Source organism: Hemitrygon akajei, chromosome 9 (assembly GCF_048418815.1).
Source record: "Hemitrygon akajei chromosome 9, sHemAka1.3, whole genome shotgun sequence".
NCBI lineage: Eukaryota > Metazoa > Chordata > Chondrichthyes > Myliobatiformes > Dasyatidae > Hemitrygon > Hemitrygon akajei.
In genome coordinates, this window is record NC_133132.1 from 42,449,829 (window position 1) to 42,476,349 (window position 26,521).

At 44.3% G+C, this 26,521-nt stretch overlaps 1 protein-coding gene across 1 annotated transcript in view; it reads right to left on the bottom strand.

The window, feature by feature from the left end:
- LOC140733044 (prolyl endopeptidase-like) overlaps positions 1 to 20,311 on the bottom strand; it is a 169,499-nt gene extending 149,188 nt beyond the window's left edge. Inside the window, exons 1-3 of the mRNA XM_073055836.1 lie at positions 20,199 to 20,311; positions 5,538 to 5,612; positions 791 to 924 (exon numbers count right to left, since the gene is read on the bottom strand). Coding sequence (XP_072911937.1) covers positions 791 to 924; positions 5,538 to 5,612; positions 20,199 to 20,237 — 248 coding nt within the window. The 5' untranslated portion in view covers positions 20,238 to 20,311. The remainder of the gene's footprint in view (positions 1 to 790; positions 925 to 5,537; positions 5,613 to 20,198) is intronic.
- Positions 20,312 to 26,521: the final 6,210 nt, after the last annotated feature.

Consider the following 26,521-nt stretch of genomic DNA (forward strand, 5'->3'; position numbering starts at 1 on the left):
ATTGCTCAAAGGGCCAGAAGGACCTATCCTGCACTGTATCAAAATAAATAAACAAACAAATAGACTTTGTCCTAAATACCAAGGAATGATATAATAGTGTATTATTTTATAAAGCTATTAATTTATAAACACTACAATTAACATGCAACGCAGTGGAATTAAATTAGCTTGACTGAATCTCAGAAGTTTTCCACATAAGCAGACCAATCAGGAGTTGCTGTAGATCAAAGTTTAAATAGCCCTGATTTAAACCAGAAGAGCATAGTATTTTTTCGCAAGCCAATCTGCAATACAAAAAAATTTAACGTAGCCAAAAGTAACTTCAGTCTTGGAAGCAGTATTTCCAAGGCAATGAAGACCTTCTTGGGGTAACTAGAGATGGACAAATCCTTGGTAATGGCACCCATAAGACAAGTAGAGCTACATTCTGCTGCAGTAACTCAGCGGGTGAACAGCACCTGTGGGAGGAAAGGAATTGTTAATGTTTCAGGTTGAAATGCTGCAGCAGGACTCGTGCAGGGGTTTCAAATGAGAACGTTGATAACCTTTTGCCCAAACAGATGCTGCTTGATCCGCTAGCTCCTCCCAGCAGTCTTCATTCGGTTCATGAGATTTAATTGGTCTGAAATTTGTTTATGATATTTCCACATTTTATATTCTTAAAAGCCAAATATTGTATTCAATATACAAAATGACTACCATTACCAAATTCACATCAATTTGCTCTTGACCATGGATTAAAATCCAGCACACAAGAGAAACTACTAGCACAAATATTTTAAAACCGTACCTTGTTCCTTTTCGAAAATGGCAGCTATATTTTGGATAATCATACAGTTCTGTCATTCTTGCTTTGAACTTCTCTCTTACTGGACACTTTTCCAAAAATGGCAATGTCAATTTATTCTGAGCTTCCACATAAGCCTAGCACAACAGATTCAAAACAGAAGATGAAAATGAATTGCATTAGTCAAATAAGTGGTTGATCAAATTTTAATTTAATACCCCACAAACAATAATATCTAGTCTATCTCTATTATTTCTCAAAATAAGTATCAGAATATTGATCAATTAAGTTTCTTAACTTAGTTGTTAGAATTTAGAATTATGCTGAAATCAATTCTATACACAAAAGATCATATTATTGCAAATGAAATCCAATAATAACAATACTGGTTCAATATTCCGCAATATTCAAAGAAAAATGTCTAAATGGAGCTACGTTTAACCTTAAACTGTCTTGAGACAAGTAAAACACATGCTCTGCAGCAAAGCTGAGTTTTCAAAATTGGAACACATCAGATTCTGAAATACTTCACACCCCATTCAAGAAATGTTCTCTCCTACAAGTACATTTGGAATAACAAGTGGTTAAGCCCTTGGGAATATCATACATGATACTGTGAGCAAGTTATAGCTGATGTATGACCCCAAAGAATAAAATAGAGGGAGTCCAATATACATAGAACAAATATACTGCAATGTATAACTCAATCAAAATATTTGAGCACTGCATCTCAAAACTGCAATGTAACTCCTGTCTGAACAACGATTTGAACCCGCTGTAATTTGCATACCGTTGCAACAAGCACATAGTAGACACAATCTCACTGGGTGTCCATTTTGCTTTGGAGCACCGAGACAACTGCAAGACATAGCGTAAGATACTGTTTATTTATTACAGCTTGGCAATCGACACATAGTCCTGCCGAAGAGTCTCAGCCCAAAATGTTGACTGTACTTTTTTCCATAGATGCTGCTTGGCCTGCTGAGTTCCTCCAGTATTTTGTGTGTGTATTGCTTGGATGTCCTGTATCTGCATATTTTCTCTTGTTTGTGTTTCCCTCAGTATTCATACCCAAGCTTCAAAATCCAGGCCCCTGTACCTCCCTTTGCAACTGGATATAGTGCATATAGTCAGTGCATAGACATTTGCTGCCTATCCACACAGGCATACCACAAGGATACGTGCTTAGCCCACTATTCTACATCTCAATACTCTGACTCAGGAACATCATCTCCTCCTTGGCCATCTGATCTCTAAATGGACATTAAACCCATTAGCACTACCTTACTCCTTTTCTTTATAGTTTGTTTTTTAGTACTCATCTTAATTAAACATATATATACACATATACATAAGCATACATACATATACATATGTATATACACACACATATACAAACACCGACTGTAATACAGTATTTTTTCTATATTTGGCATTGTCCTGCTACTGCAAAGTTAACATATTTCATAACATAGGCTGGTGATATTTGTCCTGACATATGGATGCAGCTATAAAGGTAAGACAGTGGCTATATTTCAGTAGGTGTTTGAGGAGATTTGGTTTGTCACCCAAGACACTCGAAAACTTCTACAGATGTATCGTGGAGAGCATTCTGGCAGGCTGCATCACTGTCTAGTATATGATATGGGGGGGGGGGGTGCTACTGCCCATGATCAAAAGAAGCCACAGAAAGTTGTACAATTAGTCAGCTCCACCTTGGGTACTAGCTTCCACGGTATCCAAGACATCTTCAAGGAGCAATATCTCAGGAAGGCAGCATCCATTACTAAAGACCCCCATCACACAGCGCATGCCCTCTTCCCATTGTTACCATCAGGAAGGAGGTACAGGCACACACTCAGCGATTCAAGAATAGCTTCTTCCCCTCTGCCATCAGATCAAATCAATGAACACTACTTTACTTTTATTATTTCTGCTTTTGCAATATTTTTAAATAGACAATTTAATATACATATATACTTACTGTAATTGATTTACTTATTTTTTATTCTTTCTGTGTTATCATGTATTGTATTGTACTGCTGCCAATTTAACTTAACCAATTTCACAACATATGCTGGTCATATTAAACCTGAATCTGTTCATGAATGTATGGCTAAGCACAGCTCAAATGTTATATAAAAATTCACAGATGACACTGCTGTGGTTGGTAGAATCTCAGATGGCGATGAGGAGACTTACAAGAGTGAGATAAGTCCGTTGTTTGAGTGGTGCTGCAACAAACTAGTACTCACTATTAGCAGGACCAAGGAACTGACTGTGGACTTCGGAAAGGGAAGTCATATGAATGCGAACTAGTTCTCATTGAGTGGTCATGGGGTGCAAAAGGCAAGCAAGTTTCTGAACATTTCAGAGGATCTTTCCTGAGCCCAACACATCAATGCACTCATCAAGAAGGCATGGCAGTAGCTCCACTTTGCTTGGAACTTGAAGAGATTTGCAAGTCACCAAAGACTCTTACAAATTTCTAAAGATGTAAAGAGAATAGCATTTTGACTGTTTGCTGCAGCGCCTGGAACAGAGTCTCAAGTGCAAAGGATTACAAGAGCTGCAAAAGGTTAAACACACAGCCATCTCCATCACCACCAAAGACACCTTCTAGATGCTGTACTTCAGGAAGACCCTGGTCAGACCCCAGTTGGAGTTCTGTGCTCAGTGCTCAGTTTTGGTCGCCTCACTACAGGAAGGGTGTGGAAGCCATAGAAAGGGTGCAGAGGAGATTTACAAGGATGTTGCCTGGACTGGGGAGCATGTCCTATGAAAATAGGTTGAGGAAACTCGGCCTTTTCTCCTTGGAGTGACGGAGAATGAGAGGTGACCTGATAGAGGTGTATAAGATGTTGCGAGGCATTGATCATGTGGATAGCCAGAGGCTTTTTCCCAGGGCTGAAATGGTTGCCATAAGAGGACACAGGCTTAAGGTGCTGGGGAGTAGGTACAGGGGGTAAGTGTTTTACTTAGAGAGTGGAGAGTGTGTGAAATGGGCTGCTGGCAAAAGTGGTGGAGGCAGATTCGATAGGGTCTTTTAAGAGATTTTTGGATAGGTACATGGAACTTCAAAAAATAGAGGGCTATAGGTAAGCCTAGTAATTTCTAGGATAGAGACATGTTCAACACATGGGCCGATGGGCCTGTATTGTGCTATAGGTTTTATATGTTTCTACAACGTCCATTTTTAAAGACTCTCACCATTCAGCACATGCCCTCTTTTCCTTATTGCCATTAGGGCTAAGGTTCGGAGCCCGGAGACCCACACTCAAAGATTTAAGAATATATTCTTCACCTCCACCATCATATTTCTGAACCCTACCTCTTTCCTTTTTTTTTGCACTATTTATTCTTGTCATTTATAAATTTTTACCACATTGCACTGTACTGCTGCTGCAAACCAACAAATTTCACATCAGTAATAACAAATCAAATTCTGAAATACTTCACACCGAGAGATGTTCCCTCCTGGAAGTACATTTAGAATAAGAAGTGGTTAAGCCCTCAGGAATATCACATATGATATGTGACCAAGTTTTAGCTGATGTATGACCCAAAGAATAAAATGGAGGCAGTCCAAAGCATACAGAACACAGAAGTTTTAACATAAAAGGATCAAGATAGCTGATCATGTCTGTGGTTGTTCTTTGGTAGAATTATCCAATTTGTTCTGCTCCCTTATCTTAACCTGGAATACTGTTTTGTTAAACCTCCAAATATTACTCAATTTGTCTTTGAAGCTTGCAATTAAACCTGCCCTCCAGGAACTCTGAATGTTAATTTTCAATATGAATCCAAAAGGAGGCGGAGCTAAGATGGTAGCAAATGGTGGCTACTTCGAGCTCATCATTCCTTTCTTTAACGTCTCTTTTTTCTGTTTCAAGGTGGCTAGGATTCTGTCGAAGTCCATGACCTGCAGCTGCACCCGAACTGCAGTTTTTCATGGTGGATGAGTTCCCGCTACCAGAGCTCACTGACCAGCCGTTTTTCGACATATCCAGGAGTGGCCTGGAAGATGGCGACTCCAGGGTGCAGCCTTGTGGACAAACAATTCCACGGTGGTGCCGCCAACTAAGGCATTGCGGAAGAAAGAACATCAGGATTCTGTGGTGGTACATGCTACGAATAGAGGTCTGTGTACTTGAGTGATTGCTCCCTCTCTCTCTAAATGATGGGTAGAGTTTGCTACCAATGTTCAAGTTGGAGAATTTCAGAATAAGAAGCAATGTGGTAGATTGTAAACATATCAGTGACTGTTAGTCTTTTCTTTTGCTGTGAAAAGGGTGACATCCCTCTGTCCCTTGTTAGTGAAAGAGCCTGTGGCATGACAAACTATCAGATAACTTTAGAAACTACAGTCCTTTTGTTGTGATTGGTTAGTTTAGAAACTGCAGTTGCCTTTCTCATTGGTTAGCCGCCTAGGGTCCAGTTTCAAATATCCCAGATATAAAATAACGCATGGCAGAGGCCTGCTCTCTCTTACTTTGTTTCAGACAAGCAGTGCACATAACCACTGCAAAGGTATGCTCTGTATGTTTGTTGAATATTCAACTTGGTAGCTTCAGGAACTTGGGGAACATGAATGTTTGCTCGAATTTTTACTGCTTGTAAATAAATGATTAATACACTTATTCGCAGTCGGAGTTTTCTGTCTCACTCGCCAGATCTGTGAACCTGATTCAATGTGACATTACGGACCTGGCTTTCATTCCAAATATTATTATATAGATCATTTATTTACCTTAGTGTCCTCGCTATCAGGATCCTCAAGCCATTTATATGGATCAGGAATCTTGTATCCATGATAGTCATCAATCTGATAAAAGAAATGCAAAAATGATGAATAAAATAAATCCTCATTATGGCATATTAATATTATGTTTCAAAAGTGATTTTGCTGATCTGATAAATGCGTTCTGAGCAACATACACAAAATGCTGGAGGAACTAACGATAGGTGAAGCTAGGTGGGTCGGAAAGGTCAAGGGCTGGAGAAGGAGGAATCTGTTAGGAGAGTAGACCACAGGAGAAAGGGAAGGAGGAGGGGACCCTGGGGGAGGTGAGAAGAGGTAAAAGGTCAGAGGGGAGAATAGAAGGGGAGGATATTTTTTTTTACTGACAGGAGAAATCAATATTCATGCCATCAGGTTGGTGGCTATCCAGACAGAAGATAAGGTGTTGCTCCTCAAATTCTAACAGCAGTTTTCAGTATGGACTGCATAAAATAAACTCTGCAGCCTTCAACTTCACGAGTTCGTAGATTCCACACTAATCTGTGTGCATGCAATGAAAAATCCCAATGTTGGCAGCACTCATTCAACCCTCTCCCTTTTCCATATCCACCACCATTAACCCTCTTGCTAGGTAGTTGTCTCTGAAGATGTCACTTCCACAATTTAAAATCCTGGTCCACAACTGTAATGCATTCAGTAGAAATTAAATAAGAGTAACAAATTAACCAGTCAGCATTTATTAGTTTGCAAATAAAAAAGCACAATTTCTATGTATTAAAGTTGACAGAACAAAGCATGTAAGAGTACCGTAGATGTCGGATTATAAGCCGCTACTTTTTCCCCACATTTTGAACAGCTTTGAACACTGCGGCCTTTACTACGGTGCGGCTAATGCATGGTTTTTTTTCATGCCGCCAAAAACATTTTGCCTCGTAACAGTAGACCAATAAAATTGATGAGTAGTTCACAGAGGTCCAATGAAATTGTACGATAAATCAAGCGCACTTTCACAATTAAATTATTGTAAATCAGTCATTTGTACTCACCCTCATCAACATGGAAAACACTCGAAGAAAAGCATTGTGCTGCCTTTATGGCAGTTATTTAGTTTATAATATTTTCGCTTAGTAATTCATTTGTTATTCTAGTTAAAGTTAGAAGTGTTTTAACTATATTTGTTTTCTGTACTACATCGCGGGATGCTATGACGTCACACCCGGTTTCGCCACGTCTTGTGGGAAATACCGGTTTGCGATAAACGGGAAGGCGGGGGCGAGCGGCATTAGATCTGAGCGAACGCTGCTTTTAAGTTAAAGGCGATCAATAACTTTTCCTGGTAGGCTGCAGTATATATATTTTTTACCAGTCGTTAGGAGATATTGGAATGTTGTTCAGTAAAAAAGTATACGCAACGTATATTTAAAAGTAGCCGCGTTACAGGCACGGTTCGAAAAAAAGCATTTGCAGTATGTATTTGTTTATGTTACCATATGGATTTAATTAAAAGTTAAAAAATCCTCACGTGTAATATCTTTCTGTGTAAATATCTCATTTTACAACGTGGGACACCTGCGGCCGAAAATCCGGCGCGGCCTAAAATCCGGTGCGGCTTGTACAAGTACAAAATTGATTTTCTTTCTAAAATTAGAGCCAGCGGCTTTTAATCAGGTGCGCTCTGTAGTGCGAAATCTACGGTACATTTCAAGTTGCAAAATAACGGTTTTCAGTGAAAGAATAAACAGGATCAGGAACAATCTTTTGTCTTCAAGTTCAAATAAAAACTGATAGTTAGACCTCAACAATCAGTTTGAATCTGATACAAGTAATTTAATATCTATTTTCATTGCAACACACACAAAATGTTGGTGGAGCTCAGCAGGTCAGGTAGCATTTTTGGAAATGAATTAACAGTCAATGCTTCAGGCTGAGACCCTTCTTCGGAATGGGAATGGAAGGGGGAAGATGCCAGAATAAAAATGTGGTGGGAGGGGAAGGAATATAGCTAGGTGATAGGTGAAACCGGGTGGGTAGAAAATGTAAGAGGAGCAAGAAATCTGATAGGAGAGCAGTGTGGACCATAGGAAGAAGGGAAGGAGGAGGGGACCAAGTGGGAGATAATAGGCAGGCAAGAAGCAATAGGAGGCCAGAGTGGGGAATAGAAGGGAGAGGGAGGGATTTTTTTTTACCAGAACAAAGAAATCAATATTCGTGCCATCATGTTGGAGGTTACCTAAACAGAATATAAGCTGCTGCTCCTCCACCCTGAGGGTGCCCCCACCTTGGCACAACAGGCGGCCATGGACTGACATGTTGCAATGGGAATAGGAATTGGCATTAAAATGTCTGGCTCCCAGCAAGTTCAGCATTTGGCAGATGGAACAGAGGTGCTCGACGCACAAAATGCTGGAGGAACTCAGCAGGTCAAGCAGATCTATGGAAATGAATAAACGGTCAACTTTTCAGACCGAGACCATTTTTTAGGACTGGATAGGAAGGAAGGGGGAAGACTGCATATTTTCATTGGTGTCTGGAAGCCTGTGAAATTCTTGTAATCGTCATCACAAACGCTAAATGATAGCTTGAAAACTTGACACACCAAAGCTCAATGACCATATTTTCTTACATGTAATCAGTGCCAGATAACGCTATGTCTGTTACAATACTATCAAATTACAAGAATTTGCATCAGAGCTATGCATGGTATTGCCATGTATGGACGTTGCAACTAACAAAAAAATTAGGTATCTCTCATCAAAACACTAAACAATGCAGATACTAGATACATGTTTATGCATGAAGACAGTCAACATCTGGAGTTTATCCTTTTCCTTAAACCACAAGTACATGAATGAGAATGCCGAGTGAGTTTTTATGCCTCCTACCTCCTACCCAAGATCCACAAACCTGCCTGTCCAGGTAGACCTATTGTCTCAGCTTGCTCCTGCCCCACCGAACTCATTTCTGCATACCTTGACACTGTCTTATCCCCACTTGTTCAATCTCTTCCCACACATGTTCGTGACACTTCTCACGCTTTGAATTTTTTCAATAATTTTAAGTTCCTGGCCCCCACCACCTTATTTTCACCATGGACATCCAGTCCCTATATACCTCCATCCCCCACCAGGATGGTCTCAAAGCTTTTCGCTTCTTTTTGGATTCCAGACCTAACCAATTCCCCTCTACCACCACTCTCCTCCGTATAGCCGAATTAGTTCTTACTCTCAATAATTTCTCCTTTGGCTCCTCCTACTTCCTCCAAATCAAGGGTGTAGCCATGGGCACCCACATGGGTCCCAGTTATGCCTGCCTTTTTGTTGGCTTTGTGGAACAGTCCATGTTCCAAGTCTATACGGGTATCCATCCCCCTCTTTTCCTTCGCTACATTGACGACTGCATTGGTGCTGCCTCCTGCACACATGCTGAGCTCGTTGACTTCATTAACTTTGCCTCCAACTTTCACCCTGCCCTCAAATTTACCTGGTCCATTTCCGACACCTCCCTCCCCTTTCTTGACCCTTCTGTCTCCATCTCTGGAGACGGCTTATCTACTGATATCTACTATAAGCCTACAGACTCTCACAGTCACCTGGACTATTCCTCTTCCCACCCTGTCTCTTGCAAAAATGCTATCCCCTTCTCACAATTCCTCCGTCTCCGCCGCATCTGCTCTCAGGATGAGGCTTTTCATTCCAGGACGAAGGAGATGTCTTCCTTTTTTTTTAAACAAAGGGGCTTCCCTTCTTCCACCATCAACTCTGCTCTCAAACACATCTCTCCCATTTCCTGCACATCTGCCCTCACTCCATCCGCCCGCCACCCCACTCGGGATAGGGTTCCCCTTGTCCTCACCTACCACCCCACCAGCCTCCAGGTCCAACGTATAATTCTCCGTAACTTCCGCCACCTCCAACGGGATCCCACTACCAAGCACATCTTTTCCTCCCCCCCCCCCCTTCTGCTTTCCGCAGGGATCGCTCCCTACACGACTCCCTTGTCCACACATCCTCCCCATCCCTTCCCACCGATCTCCCTCCTGGCACTTATCCTTGTAAGCGGAACAAGTGCTACACCTGCCCTTACACTTCCTCCCTCACCACCATTCAGGGCCCAAGACAGTCCTTCCAGGTGAGGCGACACTTCACCTGTGAGTCGGCTGGTGTGGTATACTGCGTCTGGTGCTCCCGGTGTGGCCTTTTATATATTGGTGAGACCCGACGCAGACTGGGAGACCGTTTCGCTGAACACCTACGCTCGGTCCGCCAGAGAAAGCAGGATCTCCCAGTGGCCACACATTTTGATTCCACGTCCCATTCTGATATGATATGATCCTCTACTGTCAAGATGAAGCCACACTCAGGTTGGAGGAACAACACCTTATATACCGGCTGGGTAGCCTCCAACCTGATGGCATGAACATAATTTCCGTTAATGCCCCTCCTCCCCCATCCCTAACATATTTAGTTGTTTGTTTTTTTTCTCTCTCTCTGCCCATCACTCTGCCTGTTCTCCATCTCCCTCTGGTGCTCCCCTCCCCCTTTCTTTCTTCCAAGGCCTCCCGTCCCATAATCCTTTCCCTTCTCCAGCTCTGTATCACTTTCGACAATCACCTTTCCAGCTCTCAGCTTCATCCCATCCACTCCGGTCTTCTCTTATCATTTCTCATTTCCCCCTCCCCCCACTACTTTCAAATCTCTTAGTATCTTTCCTTTCAGTTAGTCCTGACAAAGGGTCTCGGCCCAAAACGTCGACAGTGCTTCTCCTTATAAATGCTGCCTGGCCTGCTGTGTTCCACCAGCATCATGTGTTTTGTTTGAATTTCCAGCATCTGCAGATTTCCTCCTGTTTGAGTTTTTATGCCATCATCTTTCAGAATCCAGGCACTGCGGGTAATGTCTAGCATTTATGGCTGACCTTAAACTATCCTTACAGGTGATGGAGAGTAACCCTCTTGTACTGCTACCTTGTTCTGGAGAAGCTACTCCAGTGCTTATGGGGGGGGAGGGTTTCCAGGATTCAGATCAGTAACTGTTAAGGAATACCAGTACATTTTCAGACAGAGTGGTGCGCAACCTGGAGAAGAACCTGCAGATGACAGCATCTCCAAGTTGCCCTTGTTGTATTTGTTGAACTTGGGCAGAGGTCTGAGCAGCCAAAAATGGTGTACTCTACTGCAATGATAAATCAGTGGAAAAGGGAATTGCTTTGGAAGATGCTCAGCTTCTTGAGTGTTGTTAGCACGGCACTCACCCAGGCAAACAGGCACCATTATTTTCCTGACTTGCAGATGGTGGTTTAACGCTCAATAGAATGACTGCACTTTGAAACAATTTGTCTGTTGCTTCAGATCTTGATTTCAAAACTACTATTTTTAAATTTTATTTCAGATTTCCAGATTATAAATTTGCCTTTATTCATATTTTTAATTATTCACCTGACTCTTCCACTTCATGTTATTCCGTCTTCTTCCCGATTTGATTATACTTTTCACCAATTAATTTTAAGGGGAAAAACCATGGAAGACCAACAGTCTTGTCTAAACTGTTGATAAATGGCCATTTTCTAATTTCTTTATTCCTTTTTCAAAGATCCACCACTTGTGGTGTAATTTATAGGAGACCAGTTTAGTCTTAAGCTATCCATGGCTCAGTTAGATCATTCTTGATTTCTATCTTTGCTCCATTTACCTACCTTTGATTTCTATTTCTTGACATTATCAGCAAACCTAAATTTATCACCCAAATTTCAAATGCCAGCTTCCTTAACCCTTTAACAGGAGGTGCTTCCAGTTTCACTCCTGAATGGCCAAACTCCAATTAAGATTTTGCCTTCCTGTTTTGGATTAGCCAATTAGAAATCATTTCGCTGCTTTTACCTTATCAAATAGCTCTGTCATTTGAAAGATGATGTAGTGCCCAGATCTGAATATGGGGAACAGCTGAAATACAGTTGTTTTCCCCCCGAATCACAAGCCTTTTGAGATAAAAGCCAATACCAAAGTAGCTTTTCTGATTGTACAGATTGGCAACATCTTCTCTATGATCTTCATCGGCACAGGTATACCACAAGGCTGCATGCTTAGCCTCTTGCTCTTCTCCTTTCATACTTCTCACTGTGAGGCTAACCACAACTCCAATGCCATGTTTAAGTTTGTTGATGACACTACTATTGTAGACAAAACCAAAGATAGTGACAAATCAGCATGTTTTGGCCCTTATCTAAGAAAAGATGTACTTACAATGCAGAGGGTTCAGGAGGTTCATGTGAATGGTTCCGGGAATGTGAAAGGGTTAAGGTATGAGGAGCATTTGATGGCTCTGGGCCTGAACTCTCAGAAGTTTAGAAGAAGAATGAAGGGGGAATCTCATTGAAATCTACTGAATATTGAAAGGCATAGGTAGAGTGGATGCGGATAGGCTGTTTCATATAGTGGGTAAGTCTAGGACCAGAGGGCACAGCTTCAGAATAGAAGGGCATCTAGTTACAGTGATGAGGAGAATTTCTTTAGCCAGAGAGTGGTGAATCTGTGGAATTCACTGGCACAGACAGCTGTGGAGGCCAAGTCATAAATATATTTAAAGTGGAGGATAGTGCGTTCATGATTAGTCAGGGCATCGAATGTTACTGGGAGAAGGCAGGAGAATGGAATGAGAGGGGTAATGAAACAGCCGTGACAGAATGGTGCAGCAGACTGGATGGGCCGAGTGGCCTAATTTGCTCACATGCCTTATGGCAAATCAGACATGATGAAAAAGTATGAATAAAGTAAAATGGAAGAAGAGTGTAGGAGACATTAATGAAGTCTTCAGAATAAAGAACATGACAGAAAGTTTACAAAGGGATTAACAATTTAACTTCATGCAACGTGCAGACAATTAAAAAGGGTAGTGAATACAGGACTGAAGGCATTACTATGCAATGTATGGAGTATACAAAATAAGATTATCTTGTAACCGCATTAGACAATAGCAGGTATGACTGTGGGCATAACAAGCTGAGGTTAAAAGAAGATCCCAGCTGGGAGCTGAACATTCAAGGATATTTGATCGATAAGATACACAGATGGGCAGAAGGTGTGATGCTGCTGTGTTGGAAAAATTGAAGTCATATCCTTAAGAAAGTAGTGACAAAGGATCAGAAAATGTGGAATCCTTGTAGTTAGTTAGGAAACTGCAAAGCTAAAAAAAGACTCCAATGAGAGTTACAGTACATACAGGTCTCTGAATATTAGCTAGGATGAGGGATATAAATTAAAATGGGAGATAAAAGAGGCATGTACAAAAAACAATATTACAATGGTCATGGGAACTTCAATATGCAGGTAGATTGAGAAAATAGAGATAGAGTTGGTACTGGATCTCAAGAGAAGTAATTTGTAGAATGTTTAACAGATGGCTGTTTTAAGCAGCTTGTGATCAAGCCCATTTCAGAAAAGGCTATTCTGGATTGTATGTTGAGCAAATGTACCAAATTTGAATAGGGATCTTAGCTAGGCAGTGATTACAGAATTTACTCTGCAGTTTGAGAGGAAGAAGCAAAAATCAGATGTTATCAGAATCACAGCTGAGTAAAGGGAACTACAGAGGCACAAGAGAGAAGTTGGCCAAGGTTGATTGGAAGGTAACACTAGCAGGGATGATAGAAAAGTAGCAATAGCTAGAGTTTCTGGGAGTAATTTGGAAGACACAGGATCAGCCATCCCGAAGAGGCAGCAGCATTCTAAAGGATAGATAAGGCAAACGTAACTGACAAGGGAAGGGAATTACAGCATTAAAGCAAAAGAAAGGGCATATAATACAGCAAAAATTAGTGAGAAGCCAGAGGATTGGGAAGCCTTTAAAAACCAACAGAAGGCAACTAAAAAGCAATACAGAAAGATAAAATGAAATATTTTTAGCTGACAATGCAAGACGGTACTAAAAGCTTTGTGGATATCTAAATAGTAAAAAAATTGAGATCATCCAACCACTGAAAAATGATGCTGCAGAGACAGTAACGGGAAACAAAGGCATGGCAGATGAACCGAGCAAGGACTTTGCCTTAGTTGTCAGTTTTGAAGACAGCAAGCAGCATGCCAGAAATTTGAGACAGTTGAGGGACAGAAATAATGTAGTTGCCATTACAAAGGAGAAGTTCTAGGGAAGCTGAAAGGTCTAATGGACCAGAAGGACAACACCCCTGGGTTCTGAAAGAGGTAGCTAAAGAGATTGTGGAGGTATTAGTAGTGATCTATCAAGATTCACTAGATTCTGGAATGGCACTAAAGGAGCAGAAAATAACAAAAGCCACTCTATTCTTTAAGGGAGGGAGGCAAAGATGGGAAAGTGTATAGAAGTCCCAAAGAGGGAGCGTGCAAACCTTAATCGCCTATTCGGGAATGAGACTGAGCAGGTGACAGAAGTTTGTGTCAGGGAACACTTTGCATCTAGTGACAATAATGCCATGAGTTTCAACGTAAGAATGGAAAAGGATAGGTCTGGTCCTCGGGTTGAGATTCTAAATCGGAGAAAGGCCAATGTTGAAGGTTTCCAAAAGAATCTGGTAAGCGTGAACTGGGACAGGATGTTTTCTGGCAAAGGTGTACTTGGTAAGTGGGAGGCCTTCAAAAGTGAAATTTTGAAAGTATAAATCTTACACTTGTCAGAATAAAAAGCAAGAATAACAGGTTTGAGGAACCTTGGTTTTCAAAAGATAAAGCCCTGGTTAAGAAAAAGAAAAGGTGCATAGCAGGTATAGGTAGGTGGGAACAAACGAGGTACTTGAAGTATAAGAAATGCAAGAGAATGCTTACAAGAGAAATCAGGAGGGCTGAAAGAAGGCATGAAGTTAGTCCAGTAGACAAGAAAGAAAATTCTAAGGAGAATTCTTCACATATGTCGAGCAAAAGGATTGCAAAAAACAAAATTGGTCCTCAGGGAAAATAGAATGGCAATCTATGCATAGTACTGAAAGAGGTGGAGATCTTAAATGGGTTTTTGGCATCTGTATTTACCCGGGAGATAGACACAGTCTACTTGGTCATAGAAACTATACAGATCACAGGGAAGGAGGTGTTTGCTATCTTGAGACAAATCAGGGTGGACAAATCCCCAGGGCCTGACAAGGTGCCCCCTCAGACGATGTGAAAGATTGATGTAGAAATTGCACAGGATCTATCAGAGATGTTTAAATCATTCTTAATGACAGGTGAGGTCCCGGAGGATAGCTAATGTTGTTTTGCCGTTTAGGAAAGGTTCTAAGAATAAACCAGAAAATGTTAGGCTGGTAAACCTGACATCAGCAGTGGGTATATTATTAGGAGGTATTCTAAGGGACTGGATATGTGGATTGATTAGGGATAGTCAGCATGGCTTTGTGCGTGGTAGGTCATGCCTAACCAAACTTGAGTTTTTTTTTTGAGGATGTTACCAAGAACGCTGATGAAGGCAAGGCATTTGACAAAATCCCACATGGGTGGCATCAAGAAGGTTGAGTCACTTGGCATTCAAGATGAAGTAGTAAGTTGGATTACACATTGGCTTTGAGGGAGAAGCCAGTGAGTGAGTGGACGTAGATAGTTGCCTTTGACTGAAGGCCTGTGGCTAGTGCAGTGCCGCGAGGATCGATGCTGGATCCGTTGTCGTTTGTCATCTGTATCAATGATGTAGTTGATAATGTGGTTAACCAGATCAGCAAATTTGTAGATGACGCCAAGATTGGAGGTGTAATGGACAGCAAAGACTATCAAGGCTTATAGCAGGATCTAGACCAGCTGGAAAAATAGGCTGAAGAATGGCAGATGGAATTTAATGCAGACAAGTGTGAAGTGTCACATTTTGGAAACACCAACCAGGGTAGGTCTTACACAGTCAACAGATTAAATGGTTTGGCATGGACTAGATGGGCCAAAGGGCCTGTTTCTGTGCTGTAGTTTTCTTTGATTCTATGATTCCAATGTGCTATACTTGTCCAAATTCGTTGAAGAAACAGCAGGTAGGATTAAAAAATGAGTCAGTGGATGTTATTTACTTGTCTGTTCAGAAGAGTCCATGGTATTACAGGAAAGGTACTAACATGGACTGATGATTGTCAGACTAGTAAAGGCAAAGAGTGGGAATAAACGGGGCCTTTTCCGGTTGGCCACTGGTGAGCAGTGGCGTTATGCAGGCATCGGTGTTGGGACCACTTCTTTTCATGCAAATATTTGAATGATGGAATCGATGGCATTGTGTCCAATTTTTTGTCAATACAAACATAGGTGGAGGGGCAGGCAGTGTTGAGGAAGCAGGGAGCCTGCTGAAGGACTTGGACAGGCTAAGAGAATGGGCCAAGTGGCGGATGGCATATGGTTGGGGAAGCGCATGTCATACACTTTGGTAGAAGGAATTAAGGCATAGACCATCTTCTAAACAGGGAGCAAATTCAGAAATTAGAGGTGCAAAAGGGCTTGTGTGGGATTTCCTAAAGGTTAGCTTACAGGTTGGAGGCAAGGAGCACAAATGCATTAATTTCGAGAGGACTGGAATTTAAAAGCAAGAATGTAATGCAGAGACTTCATAATGTATTGGTCAGACCACACTTTGAGGTATTGAGAGCAGTTTTGGGCTCATTATGTAAGAAAGGATATCCTGTTACTGGAGAGGGTCTAGAGGAGGATGACGAGAATGAGGAACATTTGATGGCTCTTGGCCTGTACTGGCTGGTGTTGAGAATGAGGGGGGGAAATCTTATTGAAACATCAAATATTGAAAGGCCTGGATAGAGTGGATGTGGAGAGGATGGTTCCTATAATGGTGGGATCTAGGACTAGAGATCACAGTTTCAGAACAGAAAGATGAGGAGGAATTTCTTTAGCCAAAGAGTGGTGAATCTATGGAATTCGTTGCCACAGACTGCTGAGGAGGCCAAATCTTTGGGTATACTTAAAGTAGAAATTGATGGGTTCTTGATTTGTAAGGGCATCAAAGTTTACAAGGGGAATGGGATTACCAAGGATAATAAATCAGGCATGATTGAATGGCAGAGTGGATGCACTGGGCCGAATGGCCTAATTCTGCTCCTATGTCTTATGGTCTAAAATTGACTCACTGGCAGAAGGCAAGGAGATTTTAGCACGGTGTAGCAACTTTGTCAGGTTCATCTCTCATTTTCATGTGTTCCTCACACTACTGGAAAAATGTTTCTTCTCGATTACGGTAAAAGTCCAGAAATTTACCAATGCTTGTTTCGAATGAACCAAGACATCACAGCCATCCAGGATAGAGAATTCCAAAGCTTCACTACGCTGTGAGTGCATAAATTTCTCAGCTCAGTCTGAAATGATCTTTCACTTATTTTGAAAAATTTTGTGCTGATTATACGAGTCATCAGCAAAGAAAACAGCTTGCATTCTACCAAGAGTGTAAGAATCTTATAAATTTCAATGAAATCTCTTCTTTCTACTCTATCTCTTGACACATGGCAAACATGCATCACTAGAAAACTTTAAAAATATTGACTGCCACACACACATAATACGGGAGGAACTCAGCAGGTCAGACAGCATTGATGGAAATGAATTAACAGTTGATGTTTCAGGCTAAGACCCTTCATCAGGACTGGAAAAGAAGTGGGAAGGAACCAGAATAAGGTGATGGGGGAGGAGGAGAATAAGCAAGAAGGTAACAGGTGAAGCCACGTAGGTTTTTTTTTTGGGGGGGGAGATGAACTATGAAGCTAGGAGGTGGAAAAGGTAAGGAGGGAAGAAGGAATCTGATAACAGAGTAGAGTGGACCATGGAAGAAAGGGAAGAAGGGGCACCAGGGGAGGTGATAGGTGGGTGAGAAGAAGGGGAAATTACCAATAGGTAGAGAAGTTGAAGTTCACGCCCTTAAGTTGAAGGCTACCCAGATGAAATATGAGGTGTTGTTCCTCCACCCTGAGTGTGGATAAATCTGGGACTTGGGCTGAAATATCAACTGCATATTCCCCTTGAAAGACGTTGAATTTTTATGTATCCCAGACTCAAGTGATTTAAGGCCCTCCCAAACACACCAAGGCATTCTCACAATCACATTCCCATTTCAACACCTCCCATCTCACAAAGGCTCCATAATCCCAATACCCATCCATTCCGTGCCTTCTTACCCAACGATGCCTCACAATCCTGCCATCAGCCATGGAAGCCCATAGACAGGAAAGATAGATTTGGAGGGGGGGGGGGGAAGGGCCAACATGTAGAGGGATGTAGGGGAGGGTGGGAGAGAAGGGACATATAGAGGGGATGTAGAATGATTCCAGGAATGAAGGGGTTAACATGAGGAGCATTTGGCAGCTTTGGGCTTGTGCTCACTGGAATTTAGAAGAATGCGGGGTGGGGGGATCTCAATGAAACCTAACGAATGTTGGAAGGACAAGATAAGGTGGATGTGGGGAGGATGTTTCCTCTGCCAGGAGTATCCAGAACTGGAGGGCACAGTCTCGAAATTGAGGGGCAACCTTTTAGCCAAAGAGTGGTGAATCTGTGGGATGCTCTGCCACAGACTGCGGTTGAGGCCAAGCCCCAGGATATACTTAAAGCACAAGTTGATAGATTCCTGATTGGCCTGTGCATCAAGGGGTATGCTGAGAGGGCAAATGTATGGAGTTGAATAGGGTTCAGCCATGATGAAATGACGGGGGGGGGGGGGGAGAAGAGAGGAGATTGGGAGAGAGGGGCACGGGGGGGGGGGAAGGGAGAGAGAGGGGCACGGGGGGGAGGGAGAGAGAGAGGGCACGGGGGGGAGGGAGAGAGAGAGGGGCATGGGGGGGGGATGGAGAGAGAGAGGGGCACGGGGGGGGGGGATGGAGAGAGAGAGGGGCACGGGGGGGGGGATGGAGAGAGAGAGGGGCACGGGGGGGGGATGGAGAGAGAGAGGGGCACGGGGGGGGGGGGATGGAGAGAGAGAGGGGCACGGGGGGGGGGGATGGAGAGAGAGAGGGGCACGGGGGGGGGGATGGAGAGAGAGAGGGGCACGGGGGGGGGATGGAGAGAGAGAGGGGCACGGGGGGGGGATGGAGGGAGAGGGGCACGGGGGGGGGATGGAGGGAGAGGGGCACGGGGGGGGGATGGAGGGAGAGGGGCACGGGGGGATGGAGGGAGAGGGGCACGGGGGGATGGAGGGAGAGGGGCACGGGGGGATGGAGGGAGAGGGGCACGGGGGGATGGAGGGAGAGGGGCACGGGGGGATGGAGGGAGAGGGGCACGGGGGGATGGAGGGAGAGGGGCACGGGGGGGAGGGAGGGAGAGGGGCACGGGGGGAGGGAGAGAGAGGGGCGCCGGTGGGGGGGGGGGGGGAGGGCGAGAGAGAGAGGGGCGCCGGTGGGGGAGGGGGGGAGGGCGAGAGAGAGAGGGGGGAGGGCGAGAGAGAGAGGGGCGCCGGTGGGGGGGGGGAGGGCGAGAGAGAGAGGGGCGCCGGTGGGGGGGGGGGGGTGAGAGAGAGAGGGGCGCCGGTGGGGGGGGGGAGGGTGAGAGAGAGAGAGGGGCGCCGGTGGGGGGGAGGGGGAGGGTGAGAGAGAGAGGGGCGCCGGTGGGGGGGAGGGCGAGAGAGAGAGGGGCGCCGGTGGGGGGGGGGGAGGGCGAGAGAGAGAGGGGCGCCAGTGGGGGGGGGGGGGAGGGCGAGAGAGAGAGGGGCGCCAGTGGGGGGGGGGGAGGGCGAGAGAGAGAGGGGCGCCAGTGGGGGGGGGGGGGAGGGCGAGAGAGAGAGGGGCGCCGGTGGGGGGGGGGGGAGGGCGAGAGAGAGAGGGGCGCCAGTGGGGGGGGGGGGAGGGCGAGAGAGAGAGGGGCGCCGGTGGGGGGGGGAGGGTGAGAGAGAGAGAGGGGCGCCAGTGGGGGGGGGGGGAGGGCGAGAGAGAGAGGGGCGCCGGTGGGGGGGGGGGGGGAGGGCGAGAGAGAGAGGGGCGCCAGTGGGGGGGGGGGAGGGCGAGAGAGAGAGGGGCGCCGGTGGGGGGGGGAGGGTGAGAGAGAGAGAGGGGCGCCGGTGGGGGGGAGGGGGAGGGTGAGAGAGAGAGGGGCGCCGGTGGGGGGGAGGGCGAGAGAGAGAGGGGCGCCGGTGGGGGGGGGGGGAGGGCGAGAGAGAGAGGGGCGCCAGTGGGGGGGGGGGGGAGGGCGAGAGAGAGAGGGGCGCCGGTGGGGGGGGGGGGGAGGGCGAGAGAGAGAGGGGCGCCGGTGGGGGGGGGGGGGAGGGCGAGAGAGAGAGGGGCGCCGGTGGGGGGGGGGAGGGCGAGAGAGAGAGGGGCGCCGGTGGGGGGGGGAGGGCGAGAGAGAGAGGGGCGCCGGTGGGGGGGGGGGGAGGGCGAGAGAGAGAGGGGCGCCGGTGGGGGGGGGGGAGGGCGAGAGAGAGAGAGGGGCGCCGGTGGGGGGGGGGAGGGCGAGAGAGAGGGGCGCCGGTGGGGGGGGAGGGGAGGAGGGTGAGAGAGAGGGGCATCGGGGGGAGGGGAGGGGGAGAATGTGGCACAGGGGAAGGGAGGGTGGGAGAGAGGGGACGTAGAGGAGGGAGTGTTGGCGAAGACAGGGGCGAACGAATGTAAAGGCACAGCCTCCCCGCCATCTGAACCACTACTCAAACAAAGCAGCGGCGGGTTCGGGAGCGGCTACGGGGGTGGCCTGCAGGTCGGCTCCGACCGAACGCAAAGCCGGGCCCACTGGCGCCATTGTGCACGCTAACCACTCACGCTGTCCAGTCGCTTGGCCTCCGGGTACTGCAGCGCCATGATTCCCTGTCACGACAACCGACGGACGGACGGCCGCCCTCCGCACACGCGTTAACGGCTGCGCATTGTCCGTCAGTGCCGGTCCCGCCCCGCTCCGCGCCCGCGCCCGCCCACCCGGAGCGGCCAGTCAGAGAATCCTCACTCCGGTTTATAAAGTTGATCATCCTGTATTGCCAACGTGGGGAGAGTGTTGGGAGAACTTCATTCGTGAGTTTAGGGTGGATGGGCACGAAATCTTGTGTTGTTTAATATCCGCAAGTGGTGCGCGCGAGCTCGATTTCAACGCTTAAAAGAAGTTTGGATCGGTGCATGGATGGTCGGGGTTTGGAGGGCTATGGTCCTCGTGCAGGTCGATGGAAGTAGGCAGATTAAATGGTTCGACACTAACTAAATGGGCCGACTCGCCTGTTACACGTTGTACCTTTCTAAGACTCTAGATTCCATATTGTCCCAGTGTACCACTTTCTGTCGCTCTCCATGGTTTTTCCCTTTGCCTGTGGTTGATATATATACAAGGCAGATATTATGCCTTTTTGGCTAGCTGTACAGATGGTTCAAAAGATCCGGTGTCAAATATTTCTGTTAATGTTCCAAAGTTTCAGGTGACTATTAAGGAAAGGTTATCAGTATTCATGTACGGTGGCTGCTAACATTTTAGCTTAGAGATGAGTTGAAGATTATGCCTTGATTGTTTACTTCTGTGCTTTGATTTATTCTCGGTTTTGACATCTATTAAAGCAGATATGTGCAATTGTAGGCCAGACATTCTTCTTGAGATTGAAGCTGCAGGGTCTAGGATTGTGTTTCCACTTCTTAAGGGTCCCTGCCCATGTTGGGATCGAAGGAAACAAGGTTGCAGACATTCTAGCCAAACAATCACTTAACATTAAGGATGTAAACGTAGTGGTGCCTTTGCATAAGGTGAAGGTGAAAGACATAAACTGAAAAGTCAACTGGATCTCTGTGACAGCAAAGTTGGGATAAGGAAAACAAATTCAGAGGATGGTGGAAACTCAACTTGGAGATGGGCGTAAAAGAGGGGAGAAGTTATACTTGTACATTTACATATTGGACAAACTAGGTTGTTCAAAATTAATATGCAGGATCCAGGCATTTGTAGGGACTGCCCTTCTCAAGAAACAGTATTGCATATATTGTTTGAATGCAGTTCCAATGAGGTGCAAAGGAAACGTAATTGTTAAATTGAGTTCTTTGGGACAGACACAATTTAGCATGGAATGTTTGTCAGGATATCCAAAAAAAACCTTTGAACCTTGGATCTTTGGATTACTATTGCATCACAATAAATTGATGTAGTGTTAGTGAGATCTGGTGCGAAAGAATGGGCTTAAATTCATGGGGAACGAATACCAGTCCTAGGGAAAGAGGAAGACCAAATAAGGGAAAACCTGCCGAAGCTGGAAATAAAAGTAATACACACAAAATACTGGAGGAACTCAGCAGGCCAGACAGCATCTTTGGAAAAGAATAAACAGTTGATGTTTTTGGGCTGAGACTTCTTCAGGACTGGAGGAAGAAAGAGGAAGATGCTCTGCTGGGACTGGTATAATTTTAATCAAGCTGCTATAAGTCTGAATTATTAAGAGTGTAGATCAAACTTTAAATGGGGAAGGGAAGGAGGAAGGATTCATATGAAGAGAAATATAAAGAAGACGATAGTACAGAGTCACTAAATGAGTGATGATTAAAGCGTGTGACTTTAGTAGTTAAAGTCAGAAGACAAAATGGTAAAAGTTAGATTTTAAGAATTGATGTCTAAATCTGTGAGCATTCATAACAAGGCCAACATATTGATTACATAAATAAAAATAAATGGACATGATCTAATAGTTATGGAAAAATGATGTCAACATGATAAAGTTTAAGAATTTGAGAATAGCCTTGAAAATTTAAAATGGGCAAAAATCATTTGAGAGAAAGGGTGTTAGCTACAAACATTGATCAGGTTAAATACAGAACAGTTAAACAGCAAAGGGCAGAAAACATCGATGGGAATTGTCCAGAGCTTTCAAACAATAATGGTAAAGCACAGCATTGCATAAATCAGAAAGTTAGAGATAAATGTAGCAAAGACGTTTCACAGGGAATTTGAATTAACATTACAGACTTCATGGTTGATGAATACATTCTGGAGACAGGCACAATCCAAATGTTCATATCACTTGGTAAGTAGATCCTGGTATTGTTCATGCTATCCACTGGCTATTGTAGCAGAAACAGTTAGTGTAACTTTAGAGCTCCTGATGCTTGAGGCTTGAGGGTATTAGTTGGTGAATTAGATGAGGCTTGGATTTGGCAGTGCTGTTTTTCCTGTGTTGAGATTGATGGTGGGTTAACTGCAAACAGGCTGTGACAGGAGACTGACTCTTGTCAGAAGAATCCATTTTGTTAAAGTTAGGTACACGCTCAGGTTACTTTAGAACAGTGGCTACAGTATTAACTTGAATTCCAATCAAAACAGGAGAAAATCTGCAGGTGCTGGAAATCCAAGCAACACACACAAAAAGCTGGAAGAACTCAGCAGGCCAGGCAGCATCTATGGAAAAACGGGCCGAAATGTCGACTGTACTCTTTTCTGAATTCATGCTAAGCAATACACACAAAATGCTGCCTGGGCTGCTGAGTTCTTCCAGCATTTTGTGTGTTTTGCTTATCATGAATTCCATTGGTTTCAAAACATTTATGGAGAAGGATAGGTCTGGTGCTTGGGTTGAGATTCTAAATTAGAGAAAGTCCAATTTTGATGGTATCAGAAAGGATCAGGCAAGTGTGTATTGAGACAGGTTGTTTTCTGGCAAAGGTATGCTTGGTGGATAGAAGGCCTTCAAAACTGAAACTTTGTGAGTACAGAGTTTTTATGTTCCTGTCAGAATAAAAGGCAACATTTAAGGAATTTTTTGAGAGATATTGAAGCCCTGGTTGAGAAATGAAAGGTGTCCATAGCAGGTATAGGCAGGCAGGAACAAATGAGGTACTTGAGGAGTATAAGAAATGCAAGAGAACACTTAAGAGGGAATCAGGAGGGCTCAAAGAAAGCATGAGGTTGCTCTAGCAGGTAGGTGAAGGAGAAACCCAAGGCTTCTACAGATATATTAAGAGCAAAAAGGATCAAAGTTGGTCCTCTGAAAGAACAGCATGGTCATCTATGTGTGGAGCCGGAAGAGATGGGGAAGTCTTAATTGGATTTTTTGCATCTGTATTTACACGGGAGAAGAACAGATTCCACAGAACTGAGGTGCAGTGAACTGCAGTGAGGGCATGGACTGTATACGGATTACAGAGGAAGAGGTCCATGCTGTCCTGAGGCATATTAGGGTGGATAACCATCCAGGGCCTAATTAGGTGTTCCCTTGGACCCTGTGGGAGACTAGTGAAGAAATTGCAGGGGCCCTGGCAGAGTACTTAAAACGTCTTTAGCTATAGGTGAGGTTTCAGAGGATCTGGTGTTTAAAGAAGGCTGTAAGAATAAGTTGGGAAATTATAGGCTGGCAAGCCTGACATTGGTAGTGAGTAAGTTATGGAGGGTTTTCTAAGGGACGTGGTATATAAATGTTTGGTCAGACAGGAACTGATTGGGGATAGTCAGCATGGCTTTGTGCATTGTAGGTCATGTCTAACCAATCTTACAGAGTTCTTTGAGGAAGTTTCCATGAATGTTGATGAAGGCAAGGCAGTGGATGTTGTCTACATAGACTTTAGCAAGGCCTTTGTCAAGGTCCCATATGGGAGGTTGGTCAAGAAGATTCATTTGCTTGGTATTCAGGATGTAGTAGTAAATAAGATTTGACATTGGCTTCGTAGGAGAAACCAGAGTGTGGTAGTAGATATTTGCCTCTTTGATTGAAGGCCTACGACTAGTGGTGTGCCGCAGGGATCGGTGCTGGCTCTTGTTGTTTGTCAACAATGTTGATGATAATGTGGTAAACTGAAACAGCAAATTTGCAGATGACACTAAGATTGGAGGCAGAGTGGACTATCAAAGCTTGCAGGGGGATCTGGACCAGCTGGAGAAATGGGCTGAAAAATGGCAGATGGAAATTAATGCAGACAATTGTGAGGTGCACTTTGGGAGGACAAATCGAGCTGGACTCACATGGTGAACAGTAGTGCACTGAGGCTTGCAGTAGAACCAAGGGATCTGGGAATACAGATCCATAATTCCTTGAGAGTGGCATCACAGGTACTGTAGATTGGGTCATAAAGAGAACTTTTGGCACATTGGCCTTCATGTCAAAAGTATTGAGTAGAGAAGTTAGTATGTTATGTTGAAGTTGTTTAAGACATTAGCAAGCCTATTTTGGAGTTTTATGTGTCGTTTTGGTCACCTACCTACAGGAAAAATGTCAGTAAGAGTGAAAGACTGCAGAGAAAATTTGCAACTGAAGCATAACAGCAGTGACGACATGAGTTACATGGAAAGGTTGAATATGTTAGGACTTTATTCCCTGAAGCATTGAGAACAAGGGAAGATTTGATAGAGGTGTACAAAATTAGGAGGGGTATAGATAGGGTTTTTCCAGTGAAGTTGAGTGAGACTAGAATTGGAGTTCATTGCTTAAGGGTGAAATGTGAAATATCTTAATGGGAACCCGAATAGGAATTACATGGATGAGAGGGGTATGGAGGGCTATGGTCTGGATGCTGGTTGATGGGACTAGGAAGGGTAATGGTTCAGCATGGACTAGATAGGCCAAAGGGTCTTTTGCTTTGCTGTAGAGATCTATGACTCCATTGATCCCAGTTGGATCAAGGAATGTGATAGACACTAAATGAACAGTATGTTTTGGTGCAACTGTAAACATGAGTTTCAAAACTATAAATATGTGGTAGACTGTTTGAAAATATTAGATTAAGGATTCCAAGTACATTTATTATCAAAATATGTATGCAGTGTACAACTGAGATTCATCTTCTCCACAGTCAGCCACAAAACAAACAAAACCATGGAACCTGTTCAAAGAAAAACATCAAACCCTCCCCCACATAAAAAAAACAAATCGCACAAACAGCAACAAGAAAGAATGAGTGAAACCCCCACAGAAAATACAACAGAAAATAGAAAGAGTCTATATTCAGTTCAGTTCAGTGTTCATCAGTCCAATCCGCTGCAGACCCAGAACTTTGGTACCATTGTCCGACAGCATTGAGGGAGAGAGAAATGATTTGAGTGCAGGGACCTTCCCTCAGAAATGAGTGAGAGGGAGAAAGAGAGATTGTCACACGCAGACACCTTCCTCCGGCAGCAGCGAGTGAGAGGCTGGTAGTCAGTGCTGAACACTCGCTCAATTTCTGCACTTGCCTCGATGTTTCATTCTTCCTTGACCCTTTAATCGGTGAGATTGGTGAGAAATGGAGTCGATCATGGGCTTGTACCCCGTTTCTAAGCTTCTTGGTCTTGAGGCAGCTTGCCTCCCGGAACGTTCTTTGAGACAGTAAAGCGCCAGATCGCTCAATCGGCCAGAAAACACCCCATTAAACTGTAGATCTCAGTCTCCAATAGTACCAGAACCACATGTGAAAGAAAAAGATGTAAAAGAAATGAAAGAAACAGCTTTGTGGACCATCTGAAGAATGTTGCATTGTTTGCTGGTGCCCTCTTCTTCCAGATTAAGATTAAGCATTGATTAAACATTTAATACCCTTCAGATTAAAGCAAGGATATTATTTTTATGTAAATACTTTTATTACTATGGACTGAGGGAAGTGCCTATTATGTCATTATTACCTTCTATGTGTTACAGCCATCTGCCCCTAATAACCTTCCACCTTGTTCAAATCAAAAATGTGTCTACTTCTGTCTTTAAAAAGATTCCCCTTATTTCTGCCTTGATCGAGTGAACCCTTATTTTTAAGCTATGACCTTTCTTCCAGATTCTCACAAAATAATCACCTTCTCCTTATCTGTCCTGTCAAAATTCCTCAAATTACTTGGTTGAAATCTGGAAATAACGTACAAAAAATAATGGGAAAGTTCAGTAGATCAGGCGTCATCTGGGGAAAGAGAAACAGAATTAACCTTTCGGGTCAGAACCACTTTCAGAACTGTGAATAATAAAGAAAGTTAACAGAATGTTTCATATGGAGTTGCTGATGTATGTCTTCCACATTGCAGAAACCAAACGCAGATTGGATGATTGCTTTGTAAATCACTTGTGTTAGGTTTTCAGGTGCAATCCTGAGCGTCTGGTTGCCCAGCACTATAATTCACCATCCCATTCTCATTCTAACCTTTCTGTCTTTGGTCTCCTGCATTGTTACAGAAA